Source organism: Crocuta crocuta, unplaced genomic scaffold (genome assembly GCF_008692635.1).
Source record: "Crocuta crocuta isolate KB4526 unplaced genomic scaffold, BGI_CrCroc_1.0 scaffold587, whole genome shotgun sequence".
Taxonomy (NCBI): domain Eukaryota; kingdom Metazoa; phylum Chordata; class Mammalia; order Carnivora; family Hyaenidae; genus Crocuta; species Crocuta crocuta.
The window spans coordinates 1,114,745-1,126,989 of NW_027532403.1; the positions used below are offsets into that span (position 1 = coordinate 1,114,745).

Consider the following 12,245-nt stretch of genomic DNA (forward strand, 5'->3'; position numbering starts at 1 on the left):
AGAACTCCCTGCTATAGACTAAATGTTTGTGTGCCCCCTATCATATATCATCACCAATGCGATGGTGTAGGGAGTGGGACCTTTAGGAGGTGATTGGGTCACGATGGCGGAGCCCTTGTGAATGGGATTGGTGTCCTTATGAAACAGGGTCCAGAGAGCTCCCTTGCCCCGCCACTGTGTGACAATGCAACGTGAAGACAGCTATCCGGGAGCCAGGAAGTGGGCTCTCAACAGACTCTGCATCTTCCAACCTCCAGAAATGTAAGAAATATATTTCTGTTGTTAATAGGACAGCCAGTCTGGTATTTTTATTATAGCAGCCCACATGGCCACTCCCTAATCTCATCACCCAGGTCATTCTCTCCACAGCCCTCTTTTTTATCTGTGGTTACTCTGTTTATTTAAACCCTCATCTTCTACAATCTGTCCCATTTCCTGCCAGTTTTAAAACTCAAATGCACAAGTTTTTAATTTGGATGAAGTCCAATTTGTCTATTTTTATTTTCATTGCCTGTGCCTTGATGTCCCATCAGGAAATCATTGCCAAATCCAATGTCATGATGCCTTTCCCCATCTTCTTCTAAGAATGTTATTGTTTCATCTTTTGTGCTTAGGTCTTTGATCCGTTTTGAGTTAATTTTTGTACGTAGTGTAAGGTAAGATCTAACTTCATTCTTTTGCACATGGCTACAATTTCCCCAGTGCCATTTGTTGAAAAGACCATCTTTTCCCCATTGAATGATTTTGGTGCCCTTGTCGAAAATCATTTGACCATATACATGAGGATTTATTTCTTGGTCAATACTATCTTTAAAAATAATGAGAGGCACCTGGGTGGCTCAGTTAGTTACTCATCTACTCTTGATTTTGAGTAAGACCATGATTTCATGGTCTTGAGCCCCAGTCCTGCAGCCAGCTCCCTGCTGGGCATGAAACCCGCTGGAGATTTTCTCTCTCCCTCTCCTTATGCCACTCCCCCACATGTGTGCGCGTACACAATGTCAGAAAAAAAAAATAAAGCTTTGGGACGCCTGGGTGGCTCAATCAGTTAAACGTCCAACTTCAGCTCAGGTCATGATTTTATGGTTTGTGAGTTCGAGCCCCAAGTCAGGCTCTGTGCTGACAGCTTGAAGCATGGAGCCTGCTTTGGATTCTGTGTCTCCTTCTCTCTCTGCCCCTCCCCCACTCACATTCTGTCTGTCTCTCAAAAAATGAATAAATGTTAAAAAATTTCAGAAAACTATAAATAAAATAATGAATTGCTGAACAGTTTTGTACTGATACCAGAATATTCAGATGAATCAATAAAACAAAATAGAAATAATAAACCCATAACTTCTAGCATAAAAGTATACCATTAAGGAACAGGAAATAATATAAAAAAGAAAAGTGCTAGGCCAATGGTTAATTATTTAGAAAATCAAAATAACACATTTTCCCTCTTTTCATATGCCCAAATCCCAAGACTTAGGTCTAAAAAATAGAAATAATATTATATGTATCTGTGAAACTTTTGATATGGTAATGGGAGCTAATTTTCTAAGTGTAAAAAAGTAACAGATTCAATCACAAAAATAAAGCACAATAGATTTGGTGACATAAAAATAGAAAATTTCTGTGTTCCAAAATCATGAAAAATAATTCCACCAGCCTTGACAAAAATTTAATATTCTTAATAATAGAGTGCTTATGATTCAGTGAGTAGAATGCTCAGTTTTAAAGATAGGCTCAGTGGGTAGAGCATGCGACCCTTGATCTCAGGGTTGAGCATTCAGCCCCACACTGGGGATGGAGCCTACTGACAAAAAATAAGTAAAATGAAAATAGGTAAAAGATACACAAAATTTTGAAAATACAAATGGCCAATATGTTAAAGAATGTTAAAATTCATCACAAATGCAACTAAAACAGATACCAATTTTTTACCCATCAAATGTTAAAGATATTTTTAAAAAGGAAAACACCAAATATTGATAAGGGAGAAGCATTCACACACTGCTGTTGGCCGTATAGACTGGAGCTACATTTCTGGAGGAAAATTTAAGGTTATGCATGAAGATTTTTAAAGTATTTGTTCTTTATGCAGAGTGGGTATCCTTCATTGGGTTTTGGAACAGAGCACTATATTAACAGACAAAGCTGCGAATCCCAATGAAGTCCAGGGTTTAGTTAATAGCACTGCCTTCAGTGTCTTCATTTTTGACAAGTGTGCCATGGTTATATAAAATATCAAAATTAGGGGAAACTGGGTGAAGGGATTACATGAGCTCTCTGAACCCTCTTTGCAACTCTTCTGTAGATAAAACTCATTCCTCCCAGAAGTTTTTTAAAGTAAGTATTCATCCCATTTGGCTCAATAAATTCTACTTCTAAGATATATCTATAGCTAATAATGGAGAGATAAAAATAGTTTGGGATAAGTTATTCATTATTCATTGCAGTGGTATATTTGATAACAAAAGAAAAAAGGAAAGTAAAGCAAAGCATTCCAAATGCTCAACACTATGGGCAATGTAATAGCCACATTCATGCATGCATAATTATGAGAAATGTTCTAGATATTGGGGCATAGAAGCAACCAAAACAAAGATCTCTGATATTAAAGAGCTTAATTTCCAAAAGAGAAAAAAACAACTGTGAATAAGATAAAATGTGTAGCGTATTAGTCATAAATGTTAAAGACAAAAATAAAATCAGGAGGGGGATGCAAAATGCCAGGGAGAGGTTTCACTTTTGGGTAAAGAGATCAGATTCGCTGGGAAGCTGATATTTGAGTGAGGACCCAGGGGAAGCAAAGAGCGAACCTAGGGGCATGTAGGCAGAAGGAACCGCGTATCTCCAGGCCTTACTGCAGGGATGTGTCCGAAATGTTCGCGGACCAGGATATCTCAAGTAGAGTGAACAAAGAAGCATGGCAGTAGGAGAGGAAATGATAAGGCTGGAGGGAGAGCAGATGATAGAGATAGTGGCTCAATCTGAGTCAGATGGGAACCATGGAGGGTTTTGAATAGAAAAGGGACATGACATGACTTACAATTGAATGGATTCTCTCTGGCTATTGTGTTAAGAATAATCAGAAGGGGGGCAAGGATGGCTTAATAGAGTATTATCTAATAAGTGTTATAAATAACACTTAATGGCATCAAAAGTGCTCAAAATACCACAAAATAATTTTAAAAGCAATTTTAAAAGGAAGGCATAAATCTAAACACACTATGATCCCTATTTCTAAAATTATAGATGGACAGGGGCGCCTGGGTGGATCAGTCGGTTAAGCGTCCAGCTTCAGCTCAGGTCATGATCTCACAGTTCGTGGGTTCGAGTCCCGCGTCGGGCTCTGTGCTGACAGCTAGCTCAGAGCCTGGAGCCTGTTTTGGATTCTGTGTCTCCCTCTCTCTCTGACCCTCCCCTGTTCACACTGTCTCTCTCTCTCTCTCTCAGAAATAATTAAAAACATTAAAAAAAATTTTTAAATAAAATAAATAAAAATTTAAAAAATAAAATTATAGATGGACCAAAATTTGGATAGCAAAATTATGCTTAATTTTTGTGTTGCTCTTTTCTGTGTTTCTCAACTTTTCTGTAATGAACATCTTTTCCTTTAAAAGTAAATCAATAAATAATGTTTACCATATTATGAATTGTGCACCTATAATCCATGGAGTTATGATTATGATTTCTTATAGCATAGAGCCTGTTTGGTTCAGAATACTTGAATATTCATCTGTAAAATGAAAGCTTTTATTGCTCTTGATAAAGCATACTAAATGTTTTTAATGGAAACTTTGTTAGTCTAAAATGATAATATGGTAGGGTTTTTATACTGTAGAATTTTAAAGCTAAAAAGAAATGGATCAGCAATGAGATGACCAGCCCATGGATCTTGGATTCAGAACTAGAAGTCACATGTTCAGATACCTGGTCTGATTCCACCATATGGTCAAGGAAAATTAAGAGCAGGGTACCAAATTTTAAGAACCTACCTAAAACATCAAAGGCAGGGTTCCTGTTTCCTATAGTTTAAGCACCTAAGTCAAATAGCATTGTTCTTAAATATTCATCTATTTTAAGCCAATCACTTATTTGTTTAAGAAATATGTTCAATGGCTAGTATATGACACACTATGTTAAAAACTTTAAGAAGAAGAACTTTGCCTAAATGAAAAATCTATGCTTGTAGTTCCTTTCTAGTACACTTATGGGAATAAAAAGAAAGAGCTTAAGGAATTTTCTTTAAAAATAAAAAATACTACCACTATCAGGTTTTTAATACTCTATTAACTGTGTATTGAAAAAGCTCTTTGCTGCCCCATTGTGAGCAAATAAAGATCTTCAAACATTTTAAGGAAAGAGTTACATTGGAAATTAAAGATAATTTCTCTGGGGGCCTGAGATTAGCTTAATACCATTTAGCCATGTGAGTGGTAAGTTCTTTCTGCTCTGTTAATAAGATATGTAATTGCATAGAAAACAATAAGGCCCTGCTTCTTTCAGAAATCATCCTATGATGGATGTAGAGGTACACTGTAGACAAAAACTTCTAAGGGACCAGGGCTGAAGCTGGTGGTGAGAGTTGTTGCCTCAGGTGAGTGTACCTAGGTAGAAAGCCAAACACAGTGGGGTAATGAGGATGGGGCCGGGGGCATGACACACTTCAGACCCAAGTGTCCCTGCAGTAGCTGACCTCTCAGAAATCAGACCTCTCTCTGGGTCTCAGGTCCCTCATTTGTCAAAGATTTGGAGAGAGGAGCTCGCAGGAGTCTGCACAGCTTTCTAATTCCACCGTTATGTCCTTCCACATGGAGAATCCTGGCAGTGCCCAGGAACTATTGACCTCATGTTCCTCTCACCCCCCAGTAGGGCGTTGTGATGTTGCTGGGCATCTCTCTCCTCCCTGTTTTCTGCTATTCACCTACAGTGGGCATATCCAGGAATACAAGCAGGTGGTAGAAAGAGGACTGAACTGGAAAACCTCCTGGATTGCAGCCTTGGCTCTACAATTACCTTCTCTGTGTAACTTTTGGTAAGCACTTAGCCTCTCTGTGCCTTGACTTTTCCTGCTGTCACAGGATAGAGTTCAGCTAGATCTGTGATTCTCAACTCTAGCAGTATTTGAGACTCACCTGGGGAGTTTGATAAAAATGCTGATGCCTAGGCTCCACCCCAGACCAGGTAAGTCAGAATCTTATCAGGGTTAGGCCTGAAAAATCAGTAGAGGGATCTTACTGGAAGGATGGAAATGTTTTAAAACTGATTTATAGTATGGTTGCACCATTTGGTAAAAGTCATTGATTTGCACACTTGAAATGTGTGATAATATAAAATAAGTCTCTTTCCAACAACTAACATGATAACCTGAAATATGATAGGAACATAAGAAATTGATTCAATGGTATTTCATTGACTAGGAGTCTAAAAACAAGGATGTAAACAATGTTTTTTTATAATAAATAAACTTTAAGATAAAATATTTTTTAAATTAATATTTATTTATTTTTGAGAGAGAGAGAGAGAAAGAGAGTATGAGCAGGGGAGGGGCGGAGAGAGTGAGAGACACAGAATCTGAAACAGGCTCCAGGCTCTGCGCTGTCAGCACAGAGCCCGATGTAGGGCTTGAACCCATTACCTGTGAGATCATGACCTGAGCCGAAGTCAGGTGTTTAACTGACTGAGCCACCCAGGTGCCCTTAGGATAACATATTTTTGACATTTAGGCCAAACATTGTATTTGAGATAAAGGATAAATGAAATGACTTTATCTAGGAACCAAGATGAAATTTTTAAAAACATATCTCAAAATGCAAGCAAATAATAGTGATCTAAGTTGAACATGCTTCAATACCATATGCACTTTTTCCTCTTTTCTTCTTTTTATTTTTTATTTTTTTATTTATTATTTTTTTATTTTTTAATTATGGATAGACATTAACTATGGACATATAGACATTAAGCACAAATCTTTCTTCTACACCCAACCCACTTTCCACCATCCCCATTCTACACTGACTTATCGTTGAAGCAAATCAGACATATCATGTGAACATATTCAAATGCAAACTATATCTTGCCAGGATGGCTCAAATCTGGTTGTAGTTATAGTTCAAGGAAAAATTGACAAAGGGTAAACATATACTCACAAAATAGTCTAAGAAATTTCAGAATGTCATATCAAAGACCAGAAAGACATGGTTACACTATTTATAATTCTTGTTTTTATGAATAAATTACAAGTGTAACAACTGTAAGAATGTTACTGAATATTATATATCTTATAGTTTCTTCTTATTCAGTCTCACTACTCAGACTTTTCTTTAGTTCTTGTAAGTGTTTCATTTAAAAGAAAGTTTTCCACAAGGAATATACCAATTTGGCATTTCTAATTCTTTTTTTTTTTTTTTTACAAATAGTTTATTGTCAAATTAGTTTCCACATAACACTCAGTGCTCATCATCAACACATGGTCCATCCATGTTGCTACACATTGGCATTTCTAATTCTAAAAGGTGACACTAAATTCTGTTCTTCTCCTGTCACATTCTTTTGGTAGCATTTGTCTTTATATTTTTTCCAGTCTCAGTTTGTTTAGCAACCTCCTCCCCACCTGATATGCAAAGACTTGGGATGAGTTGTCAATTAGTATAGTGTTTGAAAGATCTCTTCAAAGGATATTTAAGTCTTTATATAGTTTCCTTGTACACAAATACAATGTTCATGGCAAAGCCAGTGCCTGAACATAAAAATAAAAACAAATTAACTAAAATCTCAATAAATATCTTATTTTAAAAAGAGATATATATAAAGAGAGATGGCAACTAAATGCCAGACCTAACTCTAGATTGGATTCAGTACTAGAAGGAAAAAAAAATCTATAAATGATATTGGATCAATTAACTAAATTGGAATACAAGTGATCAATTAGATAGAAATGTTGTAACAATATTAAACTTACTAATGTTGATAGTTGTACTATGGCTATGTGAGAGAAACATCCAATTCTTAGGAAATATACATTGAAATACTAGATGAAGAACCATGATGTCTGTAACTTACCCACAAATGGCTCAGATATTTTATATGTGTGTATATACATATATATATACACATATGTATTATACATATGTTAAATATTATGGCTAGATATTGATATATAGACAGATAGATATAGATAACAGATAAAAATGATAAAGTAAATGTATAAAGTATTAACAATAGGTAAATTTCGGTAAGAGGTATATGGGTTTCTTTGCATTATTCTTATTCTAGCAATTTTTCTGAATTTGCAATTATTTCTAAATAAAAATGGGAAAAATGCAAATGTAATTGTGACCATGACCCCATATAAAGGTCCACTCTGACCTAGCCCCTGCCACCTTTCAATCTCATCTTCGTTCACTCTAAAGAACACTGTGCTTTGGTTATTTTTTTTTTGAGTTTATTTATTTTGGGAGAGAGTGAGCAGGGGAAGGGTAGGGAGAGAGAGAAACTGAAGCAGCCTCCACACTGTCAGCATAAAGCCTGATGTGGGGCTCAAACTCACGAATCATGAGATCATGACCTGAGCTGAAATCAAGAGTTGGACACTTAGCTGACTGACACACCCAGGTGCCCCTGCTTTAGTTATTCTATATTAATTATATTTCCAGACCACTTTCTATTCTCCGTTCCTTCACAATCTACGGATACATTTTTCTCTCTGCCTGGAATGTTTTTATAAGTCTTCTTATGCTTTTCACCCTCATTAGTCTGTTGTAATATCTCCATCATGATGACATAGTTTATCACACTGGTTAAAAGTAAAAACAAGTGGTTAGTGAAGAGTGTAGCAAATTGAGCATTTGCTAAGTTTGTTAGCTATTACCCCTGAGACACCCCACAGACACCTCACTACCCACCCCCACCCCCACCCCAAGCTAACCTTTTCCACAGTTCCTTGCGTTTCCCTCTGGAAAGCTCTAACAGCACTTGCTGTCATGATTATACCCAGATTTATTACTATATATATGAGCATTTGAAAGGTAAAGACCACATTCTGGTCACCTCTGATTTTTCCACCTAGACTTACATGTTTCTTGATCACATAAAGCAATGAAGAAATCACTTACTATTTCTTTTGAAAAAAATTTTGATGTTTATTTTGAGAGAGAGCGAGAGAGAGCGAGCACAAGTAGGCGAGGGACAGAGAGAGAGAGGGAGATGCAGAATCTGAAGAAGGCTCCAGGCTCTGAGCTGTCAGCACAGAGCCTAATGCAGGGCTCAAACCCACGAACTGGAAGATCATGAGCCGTGCCAAAGTCAAGAATCTGACATTTAGCCCAGTGAGCCACCCAGGCACTCCCCATCATTTTACTTTTAAAAATAAACAAGGAGTCACTATCAGCTTTGTTTAACTCTAAATATCTGACTCTGAAAATCTCTGAGAATTATAGTTAGTTAAAAATGTATTTTATCCTTGAACTCATTTATAAATAAGCTAGCAATTGGGGTCTTTATGAAAAATAAGAAGTTAGGAAAAGCAGGGGCACCTGGGTGGCTCAGTTGGTTAAGCGTCAGACTCTTGATCTTAAGTTAGGTCTTGATCTCAGGGTTGTGAGCATTGGGCTACATGCTGGACATGGAGCCTACAAAAAAAAAAAAAAAAAAGTTAAGAAAAGCATCTTTGGTTTTTATGGCTAGAATTTAAGGTACTTTGAAAGAATAGAAGGAAATAGATGAATTTAGAATATTGAGGTGAGGACTTAGAAGTTTGGTCTTTATACTGTGGATAGAGTTTTTAAAAGGAAGGGAACATAGTGATCTAGTACCAGGGACACTAGGAAGGATGGAATTATGAAAAGGACCTTGAGGTCAGTGTGGGTTCAAATCTGAGCCTGGCCAGTTATTAGGTGAATTAAATTTAATAAACGATTTGACCATTCAGAACATTGGTTTCTTCACCCTTAGAGGAGGATAGCAGTGGTAGTCTTAGGGTTGTTATCAGGAGAGGCAAGATGGTGGTCAAGAACATGAGCCCTGAAAACACATGTCATGGGTTCGAATTCTCCCTGTTCCATTCATTAGCTGTGTGACTTTGACTAAGTTGCTAAGCCTCTCTGTACCTCTGTTTCTTTATAAAAGAGGGGTACCCTTGGCACCTACCAAAAGGGTTATCATGAGGATTTGATGAACTTCCCAAGTAGAGGGGAATAGAGGGAGAGAGTAGCTAGCTGTGTTGGGATGACAGCCAGCCAGCAAAGTAAAAGCCAAGACACATATTTAAAGTCAGCCATGATACGCCCCCCACCCCAAATCTCAAGATGCTAACAGTATTTGTAAAATTGTTCAACGTTATTCGAGATTTACCTTGTATGTTTTATAAATCATGTGGAGCACATCTTTCAGTAGGGTATACAAAGAAATAACCATGCCCTTCTCAAACCAGCTGTGTCTTGATTATGCAGATCTTACAGTTATTTCCTTGAGAACCATGCTGACAAGTGTGACACTGCCAACCCTCATTAATGTTGCAGTCAGTAAATTTCTGGGTTGAACTTTCTTCGCTTTGCTCTTACGCTGCCCTAAGCAGGCACAGGTTCTGGTTTTCTGCTACATGAGACCTAAAAACTACTCAACAAAACAGGAGAGGCAGCATCCATTTTTCACTCTTTCTCCAGTAAGCCCGGAATCATTAATTTCACACAATTATAAGGAAAAGTCTAACTTACTAAATGAATCTTGTCCCAATTAATGCTCCTGATTATTAACACACCCTGTCCTCGGGGCACTGTGTCTATCGCATGACAATTGGAAGACTAAGTGTCAGCTCAGCTCTCTGCCTGCCTGCTTCATAAAGCAGGATAGTGGGAAGACTTTCTTATTTTTTGTCCATTGCTGCCTTGTTGGAGGCAAAAGACTTCCTCTGCTCCCTGATTCTGCCACTCTTAACACCCCCCCATGCATATTTTCAAATAATGCTTCTTTGAAATGTATTTTTCTAAGTATTACAATTATCCATTTATGAGATAAAAATAAAAGCGGTCATCTCTTACTCCATTCTCAGTGCCAACCTTTCCCTTTGCTGTCTCTGAATTGGTTCAGTGACCAGGGTCATGCTTCCCAGTTCCCCCTCTCTTTATAGAGAGAAATGAAGCACAACCCCAAGAACAGGATGAAAGTGCCAGTCAGGGACCACAGAAATCATTACTGGACGCCCAAAAGGCCAAGGCCACCCTTGGGAAAATACTTGCCGTCTTGGTTAAAGAAGAATGATTCTATTGTAACTCATTTGATCAGGACTGGGCTGGAGTAGGGGGGAGGGTGGACCTCCAGCTTCAGAAGACTGCAAACTGGGGGAAGACTGTTAGTATGGAACAGCTGGAAAGGTATACAGTCATGTCTTTTGATAGATAAGGACACTGGAGCCCAGGAAGTGCACGTGCTGAACCATACCTTACACGAGTGACACAGCCAGGACTCCTAACTCTCCCTGCTGTGCTCCTTTCCTTTCTTTACATCACACTTCCAGGTAATACAGCCAGCCTCAGATTTGAGAATCACTAAAAAAACACGGCTGTGGTAAAATTCTTTTTTCCCAGAGGAAAACAAATTACAGACCTGAAAATGTAGCATTTTCAGGCACTGTTTTACATCACAGACATTTTAATTAAGAAGTGTTTGTGGTGACAGCACTAATTAACAATTTTGACTTTGCCTTAAACGCAAGTTACAAATGAGAGCAAAAAGTTAAAATCCACCTGAAGAATCATCCATGCATCCTCCTAATCTACCATCCTCGCTTCATTTCTAATCACACCCAATTCCTCTGTTTCCCCCTGGTGATATTTTCTTATGTTTCTGCCTTTGCACATGCTGCTTCCTCAGCATAGAATTTTCTCTTCTTCATAAATTGCGTGTTCTTCAAGTTACTAGATTTCTCTGTGTAATCTTTCTTTTCCCTTTCTACTCTCCTATGCTTTTGCATTTGCTACATTCTAGCTCTCAGTGGACTTGAGTTATCTGGATGTAACACTGTCTCCTTAACCAGTAGTGACCCTAGTTATTGTCCCAAGCCTAACAGAGCGCTGAGCAATAGCACTTCTCCCATATTCTTAAAAATATTTTAAAATGTTTTAATTTATTTTTGAAAGTGAGAGAGAGAGCCTGAGAGCTCAGGGGAGGGGCAAAAGGAGAGGACAGAGGATCTAAAGCAAGCTCTGTGCTGACAGCAGAGCCTGATGCAGGCTCCACCTCACCAGCCAAAGATCATGACCTGAGCAAAGTCAGAATCTTGACGGACCGAGCCACCCAGGCGCCCCACTTCTACCATATTTTTACAGAATTAGGTATCAAAATGAGATCAAAGCAAAAGAATGGTGAACAGAGGATTCACTAAGTGGATTACTTCTGAGAGGGAAGGACGGTTTTTGTTTGGTGTGTTTGTAGGTTTTAAAAATTATTTTTAAATTCTATATCTATATTTTAGATTCTATATCACAGCTAGTACAGTACATTAACTAGAAATTCTTCACATGAATTAGAAGATTGACCTAACTGGTATCAGATCTTCCATTATTTGGAAAGACATTCTTTTCCCATGCTTTGTAAGTTACTACACAACGATTGCTTTTGACCTTAAAAGGTCCACTTACACTGCATTGACAGATGTCTGATGTTGAAATGGGTAATTAAAAGTCAACTCCCTTTCCTTCCCGTGGGCCTGATCTCTGCATTGGAACTCGTGGGTCACCGGGCATTTGTTTTGGGTGAAGCAGGTTGTTTCCTTCCGTTTTAGCAGAAACAATCAATATCCACCGCATTAAAATAATCACCACAGCCAAACAGCATGCATTTATGCAGCGCCGAAATACGCACAAGCATCAAAGACGAGGATTTAGCACGGCAATGGCTTGTAGTTCATCTCAACAGTTGTCCATAATTTTTAAAAATATTTTTATTTATTTCTAGGAGAGAGAGGGATAGAGAGACAGCATGAGCAGGGGNCGTCACTGAACGCGAGGGCGCGCGGTGCGCGGTGCGGAGGGGCGGCCTAGGTCTCCGCCCCCCAACCCCCCAGAGGTCAGTTAGCTGTTAGTCCCTGCGAGGCGGAAAACTTCGGCGGGTTTCTGTAGCCTCGGTTGCCTCCTTGGCCTTCATCTCTGCAGCATGGCTTTCGTAACCCGGCAGTTCGTGCGCTCTGTGTCCTCCTCATCCACTGCCTCCGCCTCGGCCAAGAAAATCATCGTCAAGCACGTGACGGTCATCGGCGGGGG

General features: G+C 38.6%; 1 protein-coding gene across 1 annotated transcript in view; it reads left to right on the top strand.

The window, feature by feature from the left end:
- Window positions 1-11,994: 11,994 nt before the first annotated feature.
- Window positions 11,995-12,245, top strand: part of HADH (hydroxyacyl-CoA dehydrogenase) — a 47,952-nt gene continuing 47,701 nt past the window's right edge. Inside the window, exon 1 of the mRNA XM_077778477.1 lies at window positions 11,995-12,244. Within this exon, the coding sequence (XP_077634603.1) occupies window positions 12,139-12,244 (106 nt within the window). The 5' untranslated portion in view covers window positions 11,995-12,138. The remainder of the gene's footprint in view (window position 12,245) is intronic.